This window comes from Balaenoptera borealis (genome assembly GCF_965194805.1).
Source record: "Balaenoptera borealis genome assembly, chromosome: 18".
Taxonomy (NCBI): Eukaryota; Metazoa; Chordata; class Mammalia; order Artiodactyla; family Balaenopteridae; genus Balaenoptera; species Balaenoptera borealis.
Window position 1 is genome coordinate 21,492,503 of NC_138877.1, and position 22,793 is coordinate 21,515,295.

The following is a 22,793-nucleotide window of genomic DNA, read 5'->3' on the forward strand; positions in this document are numbered from 1 at the left end:
GGAAGAAGAACAAAGCATTGATTTTTAGATGACTGGAATCTAATTATAAAATCTCGAGACACCACTGACAGGAGTTAAGTCGAGCTCTGAAGTATGCCTATCTAATCACTTCAGACTGTGCTCTCTCCCTAGCTTTCAACTCATTTTGCAAAGACCTTTTCTGTGTTTGCAAAGAAAACAATGATTTTCCACAAGTGAGGGTTGTTCTAGAAAGACTTCCAATCATCCTGAAATGTGCAAAAGAGCTAAACATTTTTTAAAAACCTTGACACTAAATAAGTGAGCTACATACCGTCAGTTGGAAACCACCCACCAAGAACATATTAGCTTATATTCTTATAAAGCAAAATTTCACATAGCCTCTCACACATTTTAAAGGAACTTGAATACTCATTTATACAGACCACACACCATTCTACTGACCATAAATCTTGATTTAGTTCATTTTATTTCCTGTGATCTCTGGAATGGAGGCATGCTTTCTTCACAGTTTATGAACAGCCTTGTAAATAAGTAATTTTAACCACAGCATTTAAGAGCCTCCCTTTTAAGATTCTTTTATAAAACTGTCAAAGACACAAATATCCTGCTACTTTCTCATATTGTATTTTTGCTCGTGGGAAATGTCCAGCACATACTACTCAAGGAAGATAATCAAGGCGACTCACTCCCTGTGTATGGCACCCTGCACGCTCAACCACCAGTTTACAAAAGAGCAAAAACAAAATAATTTTACACTTTTGTCATTTGACCCTGGTCTGATACCATACAAGGGAATCTCCTTCCAGAGTGTGTCTCCTTGGCTGGGAAACAACTCCACAGCGAACACTCCCTCTCATCTACCCAAAGATGGTGTGTTTTCCACAGTCCAATAACCACTGGTCTTAAGGACAGTTGAAAATGGGAGCTGCGTCAAGCCCCAGGCGGTGGACACAGTGTTTAACATGAAGCCAATCAGGTCTCTCTGGTCAGCCCTGCTTCCTTGCAGTTCTCTTGCTGGAGGAATCAGATATTCCTGCTGCGTCAATGCACGACTCTCCACTAAGTACCTCAGATGCAGGCACTGTGCTCTTAAAAAGATCATCCAAAGACACATCATGACATCTCCAAGAACCTGTCCCACAACCTCGAAATGTTGGTGGGCTCTACACTCGCAGTCTTACCATCCCCCATCCCTCCCACTTCCCTAACTTATGGTAAATTCAGAGTATCTCAAACTCTGACTCCAGGCCTTGAGAAATGGCCACTTGTCAATATAAAACAGCCGATCCTTTAAAATACAATTTTAACAATTATTTCAAGTGGCTGCTGTGTATCAAATAGGATTATCTTGTCATCAGTGGTATGTTGAGGGGAGGCAAGTTTATGCTGCTTGCCAACTTAGCAGCCAAATGTCAGCCTGAGAAAGAATAGGAGGTTCTGCCTGAGTTGTGAACTGGGCACTAGGCCAGGATGGACGGTGCTTTCTCCTTCTGCCGCAGCCAGAGGTCAGTGGGTACCCTTTCCTGACACCTCCTGCTTACCATGGACTTGTGAAATCACCTGACTCTCATTTCATTGGTAAGGCTGGTCCCATGGGGGCAGGGATATATTTTCCTCATTCTTATGGCTTCCACAACACCCCAGTAGGATATTATAAATGGCTGCTAATTATGGTTAAGTGCCTGGTACAAGGTATTACTTGGGGAGAAAAATAAGTCTTCACTTTATACCATATGCTAAAATCCATCTGAGATGAGTTGAAGAGTTAAATGTTAAAGTCCACAACATTCCTCCCAATAAAATATAGATACGTATTTAATATTTTCTCTGGTAAATGGATGGGGATGAAAAAGTGATATAAAAATCACAAAGGAAAAGGTAAAAACAATTGATCACCTGAAAGTATACAGCTTCTGTGTGTCAAAAAAAAAAAATTAAAGGATAAACAACAAACTGTAAAAAAAATCATTTGCATCAAATTACAAAGGGTTTTATATTGACACATAAAAGCTCAACAAATCAGTGAGAAAAACACTGAGACGAACAATGGAGCACTGGGCAAGGAACGTGAATAGAAATTTTAAAGCAATAGATTTGCCCAAGGCATTCTGAACAACATATTTTGCTTCTTGACCTCAGTGTTCCCCTATGTTTAGTCACAAACATTCCTGAATTCTAGAACTAATATTTGCACAAAGCCTAATCTCTGTGACACATGGCTTTGAGGGGGCTATGCTGAGTCCTGCTTGAGCTGTGACATGTCTCCACTGATGAGTGGTGGCGCCAGTGGTCTGCAGAGTTGAGTTTCCATGCTCGAGGTCATGCTTGGGAAGGGCTGGGGCTCCAGAGAAACAAGGATGGGAAGATACTGAGGCCTTAGCCTCCTGCTAACAGGATGTTGGAGTTAGCTTAAGGTCATTCCCTCTCCCAGGCATTTCTCACCTTCCTGGTCTCCTCATTGCTAAACCAGGTGCAGAGTTCAAAATTCTCCCTTCCACCCTTACAGCTGATGACAAGGAGTAAATAAAAGACATAAAAAGGTATCCCTTGCATCCTTTCTGGCTTTCTCTTTTCATTCAGACTTCCTAAGAAGCCCTGAGGTGCCCTCAGATTACATTGTAGGGTTGGAGGTACCTACGAAGACTAGCGTCAGATCATAGAAACCTTATGAAAACACGGCAGTTGTGGTTGTTCTGTCACAGGACTGCGAGGGAGACTGATGGGAATCAGGACTTGAGATGCTGGTTGACAAGACAAGTAAGGGGAGCCTGCCACAAATACGGAGGGGCTTTGAGGATGGCCAGAAGGCCATTTCCATCACACTAGTCCTGTCACTGCCTATTCCATGGGGGAGGGGATCCCTGAAGTGAGCTACAAGTCGTGATGGGGAAGGAACTGCTGTGGATTTATAGCTTGATGGGAAATGACAGAGAAGGGTCACCTCGCCTTGTATATAATGGACCTAAGGAGAGAGGTGAATATTTACATTGAGTTTAAATGCATTAAAATTTCATTGTCAGAGGAGATGAGTGGCTTTCACTGAGAATGTAGCAGCAGACTCTTCTAGGATTCCCATGAGCTCCTTTTGTCATGTTTCTTTTTAAAGCAGAGAACAGAATCATAAAGTAGTATCCTGCATAAAAAGATTCTGACCCCCCTCTGAAGGACTCGTCCTGTCCTTTGCATTGTTTCTCCAATGGCGGAAACAAATATTCACTCTTACGCCCTCACCCACCCCTCTTCTGAGCCACAACAAGCAGGGTTGGAAAAGGCAGGTAAGCCATAAAGACTAAATTCCAACTTTGCAAGACGTCTGGGGGCACCTCCTACAGGCCTGGCACCAATGCTATGGATTTGCATTGGTTTTTTTCTTTATGACAACTCTGTGAGGTAGATACAGTATCTCTACTTTGCAGAGGAGAAAACTGAGATGTAGAGAGTTTAACTTTGCTGAAGTCACACAGCAGGTAAGTACTGCAACCAGGATTTGAACTTGTGTCTCATCTTACAGCTGGTGCCCCTTCCACGACATCATGCTGCTTCCCATAAGGTCCTTGACCAACCAGCGAGCAGGTCCCATCTGTGCCCAGGAGATAGGAAGAGGCCCCTGGCCCCTCGGAGTCCTCTCCAGGCCAGTCCCACCAAATTCAACGTCAGGTGGGCATCAGAGAACCCTCAACTCGGGGAAGGGCGTTAGCTCTGCCACTTAGCTCATTAGTTTCTCTTCGTAGTGAGGGCCGGACGTCATGTTCTGGCGGCAAATGCCTCATGGGAGCAGGCAGATCGCCATCACCGCCTGGCTCTCCTTTTTCTATAGTTTCTTACGGTCCCCAGCAGTCACAGGCCTCCTGCGCCAGGCCACCCGCCAGAAAAAATGAAGTCACCCATGCAGCACTCTTCATGTTGTTCAGTCTGCTTCTAAAATGTAAAGTCCGGGCACTAACTGATTGAACCTTAAAACAAAACTGTCTGCATCATTTTAATGTAAGAGAACTTCAATTCCTGCTTTGCCGTGTGAGGGCTCCAAGGGGCAGCTTCTTCCGATGTGAAATGCAGACCATGTCAACCCTTTCCAGACAGAGAGGATTTCTTGTCACTCTTCATTTGATTCTCTGCTTTCCAGCCGTGCTACTTTCTAGTCCTTCTTTCTAGAACATTTATTCTCTACACACAACTACCCCTTCTCTCACCTCCCTAATCCATACACCCTTCACCTGGCTATTCCTACACATCTTTAAGGCCTCAGTGCAAACATCACGTTCTAGGAAGGCTTCAAAGACCACCCACTCCCATCAGGGCTGGGCCCCCTGTCCACGTGTTTCATATACAGAATCTTGTACCTGACCTATCACAGGACCTTATCACATTGAATTCCTCTTTATTTGTCCACTAGATCCACTACACAGGGTCCAAAAGCCTGCAGGCCAATCCATCCCATAGCCTGTTTTTGTAAATAAAGTTTTATTGAGACACATTTACAAGTGTCTGTGGCTACTTTCACACTATAGCAGCTGAGCTGGGTAGTCCTAACAGAGATGGTATGGCCCACAAAGCCTAAAATATTTACTGGCACTTTACAGAAGAAGTTTGCTGACTCCTGATTTTTGAAGACAGGGTCACGTGTCATGGTCACCTTTTTATCCCCAAGATGGGGTCTTGTACAAACGGTGCTCATTCAGTATTTGAGGAATGAATGAATGAACACAATCATAAACAAAATCCAGTGAAAAAGCAAGGAACTGGACCCTCATAGTCTTAAGGAGAAAAGCGTACATTCTATTATATATACCTGATAGTTTATTGAGAACTAATTTCAAAATCTGAAGCCTAATTTTAAAAACCTAATCTCCTGAAAGAAAATCACATTAAAATATTTTTCACCTCATCCCAAACCACTTTCAAGCTCCTGAAATTTTAATCTACTGTCCATGACTTTTACCCTGTAGGTGAAACACCCTTTTTCCTCATGACAGAGACCAGCGTGGATTTTAGAGAGATAACCCTAGCCACTATGCACTAAATTTAATTTCTTACTCACAAGTAACTAGTATCAGGACACCAAGTGCCTTTACTTATCTACTCATTGATGAAACTCCTACTCAGCTTTTGAGTTCTGTAGGGCCCTTCCCACCAGCACCATTTTATACGTCTCTCCCCAAGTACAATGAGCTACATACGAACAACAAATCCATAACGAGAAGGAACTAATAGAACTTACTGAGTGGTCACATATTTTGGAAATCCCGACACGGAGTGGCAAGTTGCTACCAATTGGAAGAACTGGAGAAAGAGAACTTTCTATTTCAAATAGATCTTTCTATTTCAAAAAGAATATGTAAATAAATACTTGGTCATTTTTATCAGGCATTGTAAGTACTGAAAAAAATGGTCTTTCTTGTGAGAGGAAGATTTAGTATGCACATATAAATCACCCAACCACGTCTCAGATGACAAGTGGGTTGGCCAAGTATCCCTAGTCACGTGGCAATGGCAGGCATCGTGCTAGCCTATGAGTCGGTGTGTGAGTACCTTGGGGAAGAACCATGGGGAGGCTTAATAATATTCTGAACAGAAATGAGCAGTAATGGGCAAGACAGTTCATTCCAAGCTTTGCCTAAAGGGCTAAATTAATTGTGTTCTGCTTGTTACCAGCCTACTTGATGAAAAAATACCACCTAACAGATCCCCAGAGGAGCAACACATTAGGGTACAGATACACTAATGACATGAGAAGTGAAAGTGCATCCAAAAAATACATTGGATGCCAGAACTGAAATATGAACACAGCCAAAGAACTATGTCAAGTCAGCACTGAAAATTAAATCTGATCTCCCAGGATTGCGCTACTCAGTTTTCATTGACAGAATTTTCTTTCAGGTGGTCACCCAGTAAGTCATCTCTCTTCTTCCCCTGTGCCCCCCACCCGCTTCAAGAAGAAAAATCCAAACAGCAGTGATCCTTGAAGGGAAACCTCAATGTGCTGCAGAGCTGGACAGAAGCGCTGAGCGCGACTCTGGATGCACACAAATTAACATATCGATGGGCCCATAAAAACTTGGATCTATCACCCAAAATGTGTTTATTAAGCAACTTATGGCTCAGGGTGCTCGTTAGACATCGTACAAAGGGATTTTATTGTGTTACAGATTGAAGAGTACAAGATAGCACCAAAGGCAATTCAGTACATCTGCGGGTTACTTATTACACAACTGACGTTAGATAACTTCCACATACCCTGTATTTCACCAATCAACCCAAAATCAGGAGGGAAAAGCTCAGTTAACTCAAGATATTATCATGTAAAGAATGTCTCCTGTTAGAAAATCTGATCTGATTTACCAACAAAGGATCTTTATATAAATATATTCTTCTAACTATGTGAGCTTTCCACAACCTCAAGTCCCCTGGATTCATGGAAATGTTCAGAAAAATAAAATTATCTTCTTAGTAGCCATCTATAAAGACTGTTTCCATGTGAGTAAACTAGAAATTTATCTTGAGGAAGTGAACTCAATCATCCCCCCCACCAATTTAAGAAACAATATTTGGCAACCAGATGTAAATTGAAGCATAGGAGAGTCTGTCTTCCCCTTGGAGCAGGGCCGTCTCATATTATAAAACGACATCCCAGAACCAGAAATATCTTGTCCTAGATAAGATTCTAATGTCTTTTTTCTTTAATTGCAAACTGATCACATCGCTCCGAAAGCAGATATAGTTATTAACATATAATCCTTTAAGCTTAAACATAAAAGCAGGTTGCTAATGTCACTGGAAATCAAAGGTTAAATGGAAATTTCAAGTCACTGAAGAAACTACATTCTTCTAAAATAAGAGCAATCTTATTGGCTCCTGTCATAGTAACCCCAGCCCCAGGCCCAAGAATGTTCCATGACTCATGGCTTTATTTGAAAATAAATACTGTCAAATCCATCACATTCTAGACCTGAAGTTATGATGTGATGTAGCAAAAAAAAAAAAAAAAAGCGAAATGACCCATTACATTATTTAAAAATAGAAACCCTTTTTGGAAAATGCTTTCTAAGAGCCTCGGTCAGAGTAGACCAAACAAGGAATAAGTAAAACTACGCAGAAAGAGTGGTGTGCCGTGGATCCTCCAGGGGGCGCACTCTGACTGCGCCGGACCCTTCCTCCCCAGCGCCCTTCTGCACAGCTCTGTCTCAGGCAGCAGGGCAGAGGGGCTCACTCGGGGTGGAAGTGGGGGGGTCACCCTCCCTGGTGCCCTTCACAGCTCCCGCTGCGGGAAGCAGGGAGGAAGCCAACTGGATGGCCATTAAAGCAGTCATTCTCCAGATGGTATTTTTCAACTTGGTCAACGGTGGCATTATTAAAGATTGTTATAGACCAAATTGGACCCCAAATGCTGGCTTTCTGTCTTCCCTCTACAGTTAAATTGCCCAATCCTGAATTAGGAGTCGACTTAAATACTGACCCAATGGAAAGATTTTCATACGCTAAATCCCCTCTGCTCCTGTTCTGGAACCTTCTTCGGCTCTACCCAGGGCAGCAAAGCTCACTGGGAGAGAGAAGAGGCACTGCAGAGCACCGCTGCTGGCACTATGGGGTGAGGAAGCAAGAGGTGTGGATACCCTCTGTCCTCACTGTTTCTCAGCAAGTGAGAGAAACTATCTAATGGGAGCTGCATTCTATGAAGTTTGTGCTTCTGGAAAATCTGATGTGGAAACGTTCGGCTTCGAAACTCCAGAGACTACTGAAGAGATGACAGGGATGGAAGTTTGCAAGGCAAAGGCCCAGAGGGAGGAAGGACCCTGTCACGGAGCAGGGCGACAGAGCAGTGTGTAGGGATGCACATGCGGGCATTATGCAGACAGAACATTCCAGCGGTAAGTGATATAGATCAGCACTACAAAGAGAATATGGACAAGACAGAAGCTTATAAGGTCCCTGGAGCGGAGGGCAGAAGTTGGTTGTGGGGCTTTCTCCCCGAGTGCCAGCAGAGTGTCAACAGTCTTTCGAATGTGACGAAAATCCAACTGCAGGATGTCATACGGAGAGCAGAGGTCAGCCTATTCCGAGGGCAGCCATCAGAACAGAAAGAGACAGTGCATACAATTAAAAATACACAGAACAATGGCTGAAAAGAAGCACACATTTTTAGTTACTAGCAAATGGCAAGAGTAACCCCTTATTTCAAGCAGGTAAAACCCGTTCCACCACAGATTTTTTAATTAATTACAAAAAGCAGCATACCCAACGCAGTCTATGCAAATAGGACAAAGAAAGTCCTCACCCAGAATCTCACTATCGAGGAATAGAAGGTTCTGTAATTTATACATCCTTCTGGTATTCAAACAGTTTTAATATTTAAGTGGTATCATGAGTCAGCAATGGCATAAAAATAAGAGCTTTGCACCTGGGACATTTAGGTTTTCACTTTACTAAAGGGAAAAATACAAACTTAAAAATTTAATCCCCACCTTTCCTCACCGTTCCCTTAGTGCATTTTCTACCCTGGTCTATGAAGACTGAATATAAAGTATTTCTCTCCGAAAGGTAATACATGCGCCTAATTTGTTTTCCTTTTAGGATTATTGATAAACTCTGGGGAATGCTAGTTTTAATCATGTCCCTACACGTGCCCAAAAACTACATTAAATTTCACTTTTTTACAACTGGACGTAAACCAAAAGTTTAAAAGAGGCTTCTTAGATCTGCAGTTAGAATAAAAGTACATTCCTGCATAGAGGAATTATGTAAATTTCTTCACCACTAAACAGGTATGTGCAGGGGGAGGGGCGGGGAGAACAGGCCTCCGTGTTTTGTCTACTTGACAGTCACCATGTAAGGAGGCAGAATTCCTACTTTATCAACTAAACACACAAATAAGATAGTCCTATGAGTTGACCTCTGGATGCCTACTGCTATCATGAAGCAGACGGTTTTCTGATACCCTGAATTCCTGAACCAGAAATGACCGCAGCTTCAAATTAAAAATGATTGTAATTGCTATGTCAGTATGTACCAAAGTTCTGGCTTTGTTTCCAAATTAAACAAGGATTGAAAATATCGGTGATATATTTCATAAATGCAGCTTTATGTCCAAATTAGGCAAAGCATTTAAAATATATATATATTATATATTTTATAATACACTTTGCAACAATATTGCCCTTTGTTTTAGCATCACTGCTAAGCAGATGCAAATCACAGAGCAACTGAAAGATGATTCTAAGATAGAGATTCTGTCTTGCCCGTATCTTCTGCAGTTAGCTTGATGCCCTCTGGTAAAGAGGGGTAATCAACGTAAGTGTGTTGAATAAGATTATAAACCTCCTAATCTTAATTTATGAAGATAGAGATCCTCTTAACAAAAGATTTTTTTAAGGGTATTAATAAATCACGTTATATCTATTCAGACTGTGCATCTCTTCTCAGCGCATTTAGAGGAATCAAGCTACCATGGTTCTTTTCTCAAGAATTAAAACAGCTACACATAGAATGGATTTCACTGTGACACAGATGCTGATCAGGAATTAACAGATGGGGAAACATCTACGAGAAGTGGTTTTCTATTGCATTAAGAATTTTCTTTTGCAATGGTGTGCTTAATCAGTGAATTCTGAGCAAAACAGACATAAGACAGAAGGCATAGGCACACTAAAATGTGATTGTCACCAAAGAGGTATCTCCATGTTAAAAGCAAGTCATTTTATCTCCAGGATGTATTTCAATACATTTCCTAGAACCCTATGGAAAATGTCTGGTCTGCCCCCTCCCCCAGCAACTCCGTCAAAGAACCAAGAATTAGACTGTCTGCAGTCGCCAGTGTATTTATTCAGCAGTACACTTCTCGCACGGGTAGGCAACAGACCATTCTTCTCATTTTGGAAATAATTTCATGATGCCACAGATTCTGGTCTTCATTCAGATTAAAGTGGGTAAAGCCTAGACTCACAGCCCACAGCGGGTGGTTTAAATTAAATCACGATCTCTGAGGGAAAAAGTATGGGTCTAAGATTGGCTGGGAGGCAAAAATCTTAAGCATCATAACGTGTGGAGTGTGGGCTACTCTCTGATTCTACCCCCCGTCACACAGCCCATGGCCGTCAGATCAGCCCCTCAAGGATGCTGTGATGGGAACCAGGGCTGAAGTTGCCAGGGGAACCTGGGAGTTTTCTGACCCTTGTGCTTTCCAAATTTCAGTCTTCATAAGAGGGACTTCCAGATGATGCTTTATTTTTTTCTTATAATTAAAACAGGAAAACACTAAAAAGGAAGGAAATTTAAAGAGGCCAAATTTCACCATGTATTTACAGAGCATTAGTAATTATTGCAAGGCATTTAAAAAACACAGTTAATACACTCAGCGTCCCGAGAGGCAAGTGCAGATGCTAATTCCCCTTACAGTGAACAGAAATCACAATCGCCAGAAGTTAACTGATTCTCATCCAAGTCAACACAAGAGTGTGTGACTAAGATTACTATTAAAGATTAACTCCGGTTCCCCAAATACTACAGATAGAAACAAAAATGTACACAGATCTATCAAAAGGTCTAATTTACAGGCATTCTGAGTATAATACAGACTAGAGTCTAAGAAATTTAGAATATATTGTTTATTTAAATTTGATTTTGAAAGGCAGTATGCTTACAAATATTGTTTATTTAAATTTAATTTTGAAAGGCAGTATGCTTACAAAGTATTTTTAATCTAAAATGTCACAGCACAAGAATGTTGATGGTCATTCTGAAAATGTAAAGCCGTAACTGACAAGGTGTAATTTGGCCGAGAGTGGAGTGAGGTAGGAAAAGGTTTCCAGAGTTTTCTCCAGATATATAAGAACTAATCACCAATTTTATGCACTGAGTAACTCTAATATCAGTAAGCTAATTCATCGAGAAATGCAATTTCAAGCTCTTTGAAGATGCTGCTTCGAGAAAGTACTTGTTCTCAACCATGTACCAATGTCAGACCATTGACCGGAAGTGGCTCTACCACCAGGAGACACACAGGGGGAAAGGATTCTTACATGAATGGTGATACACACCTACTAACCATTGGAGATGACTGGTTTTACAAGCTAGAGACTGGTTCTTCTTAATGCATTAGGGATTTAAAAATTTACGTTAATAAAATAATAACTTGGTGTCAATCTGCACCTCTAATCATCCAACCTCGGAAGTAACCAATGTAAATGGAAACTTAAAATAAATCTTGTAATAAGAATCTCACCATCCCCCGAAAGTGTTTATTAGTTATGACTTAAATTGATACTAAAGTCATTGATTTGGGGGAAAAAAGAGACATAAGGTTCAAAGAGGCGAAGGAATTCATATCTCCTATTCTCAAGATTAAAACAAACAAACAAAAAAGGTAGCTTCAATTTATAGAACATGTTTCCATTTAAAAAATTCAGATCATTTACATAAACTGTCCTAAACCCTTACAACAGGTATAAAGTAGGAAAAGTTTTGCACTTACTTTCAAAAATATCTCCTTATAAAAGTCAACAAAATACAAATATGAAAGGCACTGAAAAGAAGACTCAGCGATAATCCCACTTGTATCAATGCAATCATCGTTAGCATCTCAGTGTACTTTAGGATTTTATTTTTAACTCCATCTGGCTGATGCAGAGGCTGGACACCAAGGGACCTGTCCTTGTAGATATGGAAGGAAAACCTTCCACGTCTCACAGTCTAGTGAGGACCCCTGGCCTCTGTGCTATCCGGCAGGCAAGAGCCCTGTACAGCTGATGGAGTTGCTGCCCTAACCCTCCTGCCCAATTCCTCTCTGGAGACAGTAACGAACAGGAGGGGGTGGGCAGCTAGAAAACAAGGTGCATTTCTATTCCACGTCCCTTCCTCCTCTAAACAGGGCAAGTCTGTTAAGTTAAGGACCTCGCTCCTTACAGAGGTTGGAGGCCAAGGCTACTTACTTAACATCGAGTAGACAGACAGAGACCAGTGGGTCTATTCTCAGACAGAGACCAGGGGGTCTCCCCTCAGAAAGGGACCAGGGCATCTTCCCTCAGACAAAGACCAAGAAGGGACCAGGGCACCTCCCCTCAGACAGGGACCAGGGCAATTTGTTTCAGAAAAAGACCAGGGTGTCTCCTCTGAGAGAGCGAGACCAGGGGATCTCCCTTTAGAAAAAGACCAGAGTGTCTTCCCCTCCAAAAAAATAAAATCAAGGTGAAATACTTCCCTGGTGAGTAAAAAAAAATGTATCTATTTTCTAATACTTTTGATGCTTCACAAATGAGAGATTTCTCTCCACCTGAGACAATACTAATAAGAGCCCTAAAATAGCCCTAAATTTGGATCAAACTGGAGACCCCCAGTAGCCAATCGTAAATCCTCCACATCAAGATCAGAGGCCAGGAATGACCAAGCTGACTCAGAAAAGGCAAAGGAAGCCTCAGTATGTCCACAAATAGCCTCATGACCCCAAGGCTTAATTGAAGTCAGATTCCTGGGTGATACGAAGAGTATATAGTGAAGAATCTGGAAGCCCGCCAAGGGTAAGCCTGTGTTCGAGATCAAGTTGACACTTGCACCAGAGGTCAGAGACAGCTGCACAGTCTGACCACCGGCATCAACACTACAAGGGGCTATGGGATGGTGCCAGCAATATCACCTGACCCCCAGATTTTCCAGGGTGCCTTGAAGCACGTGGGGTAATTTTTCTGCTCAGAGGAGCTGATGGGGGAAAGCAATCATGGCGCTGCGGGATGGAGCTGAGCGTCAACGGACTATCAGCTCAAAGAAACCTTAAGGGTCTAGTGGTTTTCAAACTATAATTAGCAACAGGACACTTTTCCCCCAAAGGAACTCTTAACTGGAAAGCCGATACATGCCACAGGCAAAGGAGAAACTGCCGTGGCCGAATCAAGCGGGTGGGAGTGATCTGCAGCCCCGGCTTGGCTTCCGAAAGAATCAAGGGCTCTGGAGAATGTGGTTTAATCCACTGCCTAAGTCCAACATCTGCAGTTTTGCAGAGCAGGGAACTGCTCACATACCGAGAGAGCCCCTGTGTGTGCCAGAAAGAAGGCAGGCGCTGGACGCGGACGGACCGGGGTTCGAACGCCAGCTCTGCCGCCTCCCAGCTGCGAGCGTGAGCTTAGGAAATTGTGTAACGTCTCTGGGCCTCACTTTCCTCAGAGCATGGTAATAAAATATTGGCCTCCGGGCCTCAACCGTGAGCATTTGAGAAGATGATACAGCTGCAAGAAGGTCCCAGTGAGTGGTTCACGGCTCCAGGCTTTAATGGGCTTGCCTCAGGGCACATAACCAGTTAACAGCACAGGTGCGGTTAATTCACCCCAAACTTCGTGTCCCTCGCTCTGCTCACAGAGCCTCTGCACTCGCCCTCACGCCTCTCCTTCCAGGTGGCACTCAATCTGTCCCTTTAGTTGAAGAACTGGCCCCAAACAGAAAAAATCAAAAACCCCAAGGCACTGGAAATGGGCAGCAGGAAGTGACCCAGGCTGAAACAACTACCTGAAGAGATATTAACTCTGCCACCAGAAAAGGAACTTGCCGGGGCGGTGGGGGGGGGGGGGGCATTTCTGATTCGTTTTTCAGGATCTGCCCTTGGTATTCTCATCAGCAAACCTCTACCTCTTCCCAGAATCCCTCACAGATGATGGCAAATAGGCCTACTGTCGCCCTAACAGAATTTCTCCAGGAACCCAACACCGACTTCTTTCTGTGATGTCAACTCCTTTCTATAGGTGGCGTTGACTGCCAAGTCCTGTCTGTGCCCCTGGACTAAGAAAGGTATAGATCTAGCCTCATCCAAACGTCAGGAATAACAGACAAGAGGTCTAGAGTCGCCATATCCATCTACTCTTGATGCATACTCTAACCTTCTGCAAATAAACTAGGTCGCTTACACTGCGTGCAGTTCTGAATGCAGCCAATCCGAAGAAGCCACATTTATAGGGAAGCCACTCCACTGGGCACACAATAAAATGCTTCATGAACCTTGACCAACCCTGAGGCAGGTACCTGGGATTGGGTTCCTGGGGACTTCTAGAGAAAATACAATAAAAACTATAACAACTGGAACAATTTTAAAATTGCTTCCTTCCCATCGTATTAATTTATATGTAATCATTTGACTGCTCAGTGACCACATTCCACCCAGATGAACCTGATAAAACTAAGCTGCCGACCCTGACTTTGGGTTGTAGTTTCAAACTGTGATTCTATTACAAAGGGCAACAAACTCGGGCTGAGAGCACAGCTGTGACTTCTCAGTCTCTACAGGATGATTTATCATTGTCAATTAGCTATTTAGCTTAAAATAATACAGAATTCCAGATCTCCGTGACTTATCGGTATGTGTATGTAGATAAGTTATGGATGGAGAAGAAAGCAGGGCAAGCTTGCAAATTAGGAGGAATTCACTAAGCTGCCGGGAAATCAGTGAGTCTTTTGTTACCCAAATATTAAGTTTGAAGCAAAAAAAGAAAATGTAACGTTAAAGGTCCTCCGCTTTTAAGTACCAGGCTTTTACAATGTCTGACTGCAAGGGGAGAACTCCTGCAACTAGAATTGCAGTGTGCCACATATACACTCAAATCATCAACCTTCTTAAGTAGTGGAAGCAGGGGTTATTTCCACCCCTCCCCCAACTTAGTATCACATTCCTAGATGAAAACATTTCCTCATTTCCAATAATTTATGACTCATTTATTCCAAGAGATGAAAGCACGTTCCTTTGAGTATATATAGCAAGATTTGCCAGCTGCACTCCAATTGCAATTTCTGGTTTTCCACTAGAATACTCCTCCCTTCCTTTAACATATCTCATTAAAGGAGTTCAACTGCTAACCAACCAACAGACTTTTTCTAGTAGCAATGAACTTAATTTAACTCTAGTCACCAGTAAGATGCTATTGGATTATCCATCAGGATAGATATAGATGTACACACAATCACACACACACATACACAATGCAAATTTGAAAATCACCTCAAATCTTAAAAATCGTTTCAAAAATAGCCTTAGTGATATATTTCTTACTAAGCATAGTTAAGCTGGGACACTGGCAAAAAAGATGATTTACTTCTTGTAATTCAATTGTCTCTGGAATTATCAGTTGCCTATTAGTGCTAGGGGCATAATTCAGATATTATGATAAAATTTTCTCTGCATTTTGATGCTAATTTAATTTCCTTTTCCTCACTTTAAAAGGAAATCATAATTACCAATCTTTACTCACAAGAAATGGTTAAGGGCATTTCCACTTCATTTTGGGTCATCATAAGCCAAGAAAAATGATGAGTTTTAAAATATCACAGGGGATTGGTCATAACTCATCAGCGCTTTTGAGTACAGACACAAATAATTTACAATCTGAAACTTGGTGTGATAATTTTGATTCACACATGGGGAATCTTATTAACCCATGACGGAATCAAATCATTAAAAATGGTAGGCGTATGAGAATTTCACGAACATTTGAAGCCAAGAATGTATGGGCAATAGTAAAATGCACATATACAATACAGACACACAGATTAACATTGCTGAAAGACATTTGGATTGATCATAAAGACATTTAGTACCTTATATAAAGATTACACTCTATTTAAAAATGAATTTGAAAGCTTCTTTTAATTGGTACAGTTTTGACTTAAAGATACTTTAATAATTCTCTCCTTTTCCTCAAATAAGATTAGAAGCCTACCACTTAACTCTCACCTTCAAATGTCACCAAGCTGAAAAATAGGAAGGAAGGAAAGGAGGGAAGGAGGGAAGGAGGGAGGGAGGGAGGGAGGGAGAAAAAGCCTTACTCAATTCCAATAACTAACTCCTATCAATGAGTAGAACTACATGAAAATGTAATTCCTTCACATATGCAAAAACAGTATCTCATGATAGAGTTTGTAGTTACTTTATTCCTGGAACATTAGAAAAGACAGAAGAAAATTTTAAGAAATGTAGTTTCTATTTCCCTTTATCACAATGATGAAAAGCTTGTCAACTTATCCCCAAATTCTAAGTGAACCATCTTTTATCTCCCTAAGAAATCCTTTTATGTTACTGATAGTAAAGTCATTAGAAGACCCAAATCAGCTATCTGGCTGAGGCTAAGGCTGGGGCTTAGCTTGGGAGAAAGAAAAAGTAGCAAATCATTGCTGGGCTGGCTACAGGGAATTGCCAATTGGGTCTACAGTGGACTAAAGGGGAAAATGTAAATGCAAACAGTTAACAAACTATAAAGCAATATACAAACATTGTTATTATGAATGGTTGTGATTAATGATAATAATAACAATAATTATAATATTTTCAATGCTTATTATTTTGAACTACATACCCCAAACCTACAAGGAGCGCAAATCAACAAATTAGTGGTCATCTACAGGTCTGCTCTGCTTAAGAGCTTTGGATAGGGAAACAACATTACCTCCAAAATTCTACCCTATGTAACCCACAGAAGGCTCACTGAAGCTTCAGCAATTTCTGCTCTTTGAGAAGAGAATCAAGCTGACTAAATTTTTTTTTTTAAGTTTGGAATTTCATATTTCAAAACCTTAAAAAAGTTATATTCCCCTTTTCTTCAGAATTGACCACACCATTTTAAGCCATTTTTATTTCACTGCAATAGAGTAATTGAAACTAAAATTTTATATAACTTATTCAACATTATTCCTCAAGAAAGACTGAGATGAAAAAGGATGGACAAAGGTGTATATCTATTCAATAGGTTCAAACACATATATTAAGTAAGATTTTTACTCAAACATAGTTACTGGAATTAAGTTTGATGTTACCTCTGGTACTCCTAATTTTCGGCATGCTTCCAAAAAGTTTTCCACGTTTCTTCTGCATTTGGCCATGCTAAGTTTAGGCTATGAATGCAAATATTCAGAAATAAAGGATTATTAAGAGAAATACTTGTAATAACAGGTTAAATTTTAAACTTTCTAAATGGCAGAAGTACTACACGTTTATTGGAGAAAAATAATACATAAGCAAACAGAAGACAATAAAAAATTATCCAGAAACATTCACCTAAAGAGCTGTTAATATTTTGGATTATATTCTTCTAGACACTGTGTGTATACACAAAGATATGCATATATATATATACACATAGATATGTGTTTATATGTAGAATTTCTGCATACATGTATATATGTATATACATGTGTGCAAGATTTTCTGCACATGTATGTGAATGTATGTGTGGATACACACATACACACACACACAGTTTTTATGAGATCATACTGTTGTGTAACCTGCTTTAGTTTACTTAAAAGTACACCATAAACACCACCTTTTCCCATCAGCAGATATATTTCTATATGAAGGGTTAAATTCACCAGGCCAATGACTCTCTTTCTCGCCAAAGCAATCGGTTTTATTAGAAAGCTGGTGATGCTGCAAGGCGAGGAGATTTAGAGGCAGGGTGGGGAGCAGGTTAGAGTGAGCAACTTGTGCAAACACGGGAGTGGACAGTGAAGGCACAGACTGGAGATGGAAGCGGGTTCTACCGCTACGCCGTGGCTGGTCTGGTGAATGGGAGCTCAAGATGCTCAGTGAAGAATTTCTGAGAAGTGGACATTTAGACACATTTCTAGAAAGGAAAACTACAATATAATAACATAAGCTAAAATATTTCACAGTTGTTCAAATGGATATTTATGAAGAGTTTTAATGACTTGGGGAAATACTTAGGTTTTCATAAATTTTAAAAACTAATAAATAGTATATATGAGAAGCTCACAATTCAAAAACAACTTATATGCAGGAGGAGTGTTAGCAGCATAAAAGCCAAAATGTAAACAGTGGTTGTCTTTGGGTGGTAGGATAGAACATGATATATTTTCCTCCTGCATCTCTCCATTTTCTCCAATCAAGCATTATTCCCATTATATTTTCAATTAGATTTTTTTATTTGAAAAAGATAAAAGGTGACGACCAAAGAATGTGGCATTTTTTTCCTGAAGAATTGATCAAATATACAAATGTGTGTAGATACATGATTCATAGTGTCCTCATACCTTATAACACAATAACTGTATATTTAAATTGGAGGCTGAGGAATCGTTCTTTCTTTCTTGTAAGTTGGGGAAAAATACTGAATGAGAATCTGGTACACAGCTGAAACAACTTAATAGTAGTTTGGACTTCAAAACTTTTTCATATTCGATTATAGGACAGAATTTACTGCCCAAACTAAGGCAGATAAAGCAGACTTGAATCAGAAGACAAACTGTTTTGTTTTGGTTTTTTTCCTGTGTTTTATGAGGCAAAAAAGTGGTCAGTCTTTGGAAGGGAAAATATATTCAACTGTATAGAAAGAAAACTGACAGTTGAAATGCAATCATCAGCTAATTTTTCCTGCTGCCAAGAGAAAAGAAACTAAGAAAAATAATGCCACGATGCTTTCCTGGGCGGGGAGTGGGGCTTCACATGAGGCTTTCACTCCACACATTCTTCATATGGTATTTTATGAACACTGTGCCTTGAGGTTGGGGGCTCTGGCTTTTGAAAAATCTGTTCATAAACACTAATGATCACAATGGCTCGCATTCACATTTATATCACATGTAGGTCCTCATTTCATCCTCATGGGAGCAGTTCCATGACAGAGAAGAGTCAATCAAGTTAAAGAAAGGTTAAATAACTTTCCCAAAGTCGTACGGACTATATAGATGTGGAATTGGAATCCAACCCCTACATTCTTAGCCCCTAAACTCTTCTGCTTCACCTAATAGTAAATAGTATGGATAGAGGTTCTTCTCTACTTGTCTGAACCCTACATAGGCTTCAAACACCAGCTTATCTTTGATTCCCCCTCCCTCATCTGAATGACCATAAAAGATAACTCCATAGCTCTCTTCTGGATGGTAATATGGTCCATGATGTATAGGAAGAGGATGCCAGTGCCTGCTTTATCTCCCCCACATGGAGACGAGGATTTTTAGGGACTAATGGCATCTCACTCGGTCTCTTTCATCTTTCCCCAGTGTCCTTGGTATCTCCAACCTACCCCTGAGCACAGCTAGTGATCAAGGAATTGTTGAATTAATAACCAGCTGACCAACCTCTGGCCTGACAGGTTACTAATGATATTTTATACAGAATCCACATCTTTTCAGAGCTATCCTAAAATCCTCAATAATTAATAATTATTATATTAATAATAAATATAATAATTAATAATTATAATTATTAATTATAATAATAATGGAAAGAGTTTCCATTTAGAAGAGAACTCACCAACCAAAAGAAGTTTTCCAAAAAGACTTCTCACTGTTTAAATAATTCCTTGTGAGGAATGAATCTTTGTGTCTCTACAGTCTTAAAGTTAGCACCCCAAGCATTTCTTTAACGTGTTTTGCTTTTTATTTGAAGTAAGTTCCTTTTCTGTCATTTACATACTCACTTTAAATATCTTCCCTTTTTACAGTGAAAATGTTGCTTCATTCAGAAATGCTATTCCTTTTCTGCTCTTCCAGTTGTTTGGGGCCCAACACAGAGGATTTGAGCAGGGTCCTGGAGATCCCATCGGTATCTTTAACCAGCAATACTGTCCCAAAGGCGTTTGTTTGATGTAAGAGTTAGTTTCCCTTATATGGTGTTACTTACGACTGCTGGTGAGGGGACATGGATGCTTGCGACGGATCGTGGGCGGATGTGGTTGACCAGATGGCAGAGGACGACGCCATCCATGAGGGCAGCCCCCAGGTCTTCGTGCAGGCTGACCTTGAGTCTCATCTCGATGCTCTGGGAAGGAATCAGAAGGAAGCCAATTGCTCTCAGGCAACTGAGGGTAAAATACAGTTATGGGTATTTATGAATTGAGACTTAAGTTTCATTATGGAGAAGGATAAGAACATGTGGAAAACACTGACATGATTTCAACCTTTTCAAAAGATATTAAAATAAAAATCCCTCTGTAGAAAAACAAATTCAGTTGTGTCTAAAATTTTTAATTAGTTGAATTTTTAAAAGAATGGGCTTCTTGGGACTTCCCTGGTGGTCCAGTGGGAAAGAATCCGCCTTCCAATGCAGGGGAACGCGGGTTCAATCCCTGGTCAGGGAACTAAGATCCCACATGCCGCAGGGCAACTAAGCCCACGCGCCACAACTACTGAGCTCGCGCACCTCAACTAGAGAGCCCGAGTGCCGCAAACTACGGAGCCCATGTGCTCTGGACCCCACGCCACAACTAGAGAAGAGAAAACCCACACGCCACAACTAGAGAGAAGCCCATGTGATGCAACGAAAGATCCCACATGCCACAGTGAAGATCCCATATGCCACAACAAAGACCTGAGACAGCCAAAAAAAAAAATGGACTTCTTAAGTTCAACATTGCCTCAGTCTTAGCAATGAAAATAGAAAAACAGAATGAGTTGAACAATAAAAGCCAAATCCATATGATCGTTTTGCCATGTGTAAAAATATCACATCACTATGTCATACACCTGAAACTAAAATCATATTTTAAGTCAATTATACTTCAATAAAAAATAAATAAAATAAAATAAATTAAAAAAAATAAATTAAAAAACCCAAATCCAACTGGTTCAGACAGACTGCAAGGGGCAGAAAAGGGATTAAGAGATGCTTTTCTCTGAGACCATGTTTTAGTTCAAAAATCAATTTTTCCCTCTTTTTAAAAAATTAAACACTTTGAGATAATTATAAATTCATATGGAGTTATAAGAAGTAATACAGAGAGATCTCATGTACCCTTTACCCAGTTTCCCTCTAAGGTAACAACCTTCAAAAATATATACTACAACTTCACAATCAGGACATTGGGCATTGATAGAACACGCCCATCACCACAAGGGTCTCTCACAATGCTGTTTTACAGCCACACCCACTTCCCTCCCACCCCCAAGTACCTCTTTGGCTCTACTCCCCTTCTCCTCTCCTTCCAGGACTCCCATGACATGAATGTGTATCACCTGTTACACTCCCACAGGTCCCTGGGGCTCTGTGCGCATTTATTTTCAGTCTGTCTTCTCTCTGCTACTCAGGTTAGGTAATCCCTATTGTTCTTTCTTCCAGTTCACTGATTCTCTCCTCTGTTACCTCCATTCTGCTGTTGAGCCCACCCCCTGGGCTTCTTCTTTTGGATAATGTATTCTGCAGTTCTAAATTTCCATTGGTCCTTCTTTATGTCTTCTATTTCTCTGCTAAGATTTTTTATTCCTTTGCAGAGGCATTCTATTTTTTTCTTCGTTTTACCTGTGTTCGTAATTGCTTGTGGAAGCATTTCTATCACGAACAGTATAAAATCTTTGTCAGATGATAACATCTCTGCCACAAAAGTGTTGTCATCTGTTGATTATCTTTTCACATTCATTCTGGTTCTTGGTAGAATGAGTGATTTTTTTGGTTGAAACCTGGACATTTCTGGTATTATGAGACTCTGGATCCTATTTAAACTTTCTGTTTTAGCTGGCTTTTTTGGACGCTGCTCTGGCAGGGAAAGGGAGGTTACCACCTTGTTACTGCTGTGTAAATGCAGATTCCCACTTGCTGTCAGTGACTGGGGTGGGTGTGGAAATCCAGGCTCCCCATGTGGGCTCCACTGACACCACGGGAGGGGACGGGATCATTCTTAGCTCATGGGAATGAAATTCCTGGCTCCCAACTTGGCCTTCTCTGATACCATCCCAGCAGAGGTTAAAGTCTAGCTGCCTACGCCATTTTTGCAGGCATGGGTAGGGGTGGGACCACGTGTTTTCTGTAGTGTTTAGCTGGAGTAGAGCCTTTAATGTCTAAAAATTTTCTATCTCACTAGACTGCCCCTTTTCTGGTCCTTTGACTAAAGTAAGCAAGCTTTCATTGGGACTTTTTTTTCTTAATTTGTGCCCATTAGCATTTCCGGTTTCCAACTACTTCACCTTCAAGTCTGAGAAAGATAAGGCAAAAAAGAAATCCCACTGGACTCACCACCACTGTCATTCCTAGTCCCAAGGAGCCCAGCTAGTCTGAATTATTCTCTCCACTTTTCAGAGTGTTCCTATGCTTATTTTATATATAATCACCAGGGGTTTTAGTTGTACTTAGTGGGATGAATGGGGAAAAGTACATCAACTCCATCTCCTCAGAAGCAGAAGTAGATAGATCAGTTTTTAAAACTTCAAATACAAATTTCTGCTTTACAGCAGAAGCTCCTTGTAAATGGATAACAGCGTAAGAAAGGATGACTTTATTGGGAGATCTGCAATAAGTGAAGCACTTGAAAATCAGTGCATGTAACAGTCTTGCATAATTCTCTTTCAGAACTGTCTTGTATTGACACCTCATTTTTTTCCAAGCATGCTTTCAGTCTCTAATTTTACATCACTAAATTAAAACATAAGCTATCAATATGACCCAGGCTTTAAGATAAAATTATATCACTCTTTGAGAGGCATAGCTCAACTTCTGATCTTATTTTTACATATCTCTGAAAGTTCACCTCCCAAGCTTACGGCACATCCAAATATCCTAGGCAAATGACAGAGGTCTGACTTGCCCTATGTGACTGTTAAGTCAACCACAGTGGCTTAAAGTGGTGGTAAGAGGGCTTCCTTGGTGGCGCAGTGGTTGAGAGTCTGCCTGCCAATGCAGGGGACATGGGTTCGAGCCCTGGTCTGGGAAGATCCCACATCCATGGAGCAACTAGGCCCGTGAGCCACAACTACTGAGCCTGCGCGTCTGGAGCCTGTGCTCTGCAACAAGAGAGGCCGCGATAGTGAGAGGCCCGCGCACCACGATAAGAGTGGCCCCCGCTCGCCGCAACTAGAGAAAGCCCTCGCACAGAAACAAAGACCCAACACAGCCAAATAAAAAA

At 41.0% G+C, this 22,793-nt stretch overlaps 1 protein-coding gene across 6 annotated transcripts in view; it reads right to left on the reverse strand.

Annotated features, from left to right (window-relative positions):
- LRCH1 (leucine rich repeats and calponin homology domain containing 1) overlaps nt 1–22,793 on the reverse strand; it is a 201,829-nt gene that overhangs the window by 13,485 nt on the left and 165,551 nt on the right. For 3 of the 6 annotated variants that reach the window (XR_014236937.1, XM_082365414.1, XM_082365413.1), the window contains exons 17-18: nt 19,583–19,720; nt 16,756–16,833 (exon numbers count right to left, since the gene is read on the reverse strand). Coding sequence is in view for 4 of the 6 variants with exons in the window: in XM_082365414.1 (XP_082221540.1) it covers nt 16,756–16,833; nt 19,583–19,720 (216 nt within the window). In the remaining 2 variants the exon portion in view is untranslated. Of the gene's footprint in view, nt 1–2; nt 8,031–16,755; nt 16,834–19,582; nt 19,761–22,793 lie in introns of those variants that run through there. The other 3 variants (XM_082365416.1, XM_082365412.1, XR_014236938.1) reach the window with 2 other exon arrangements.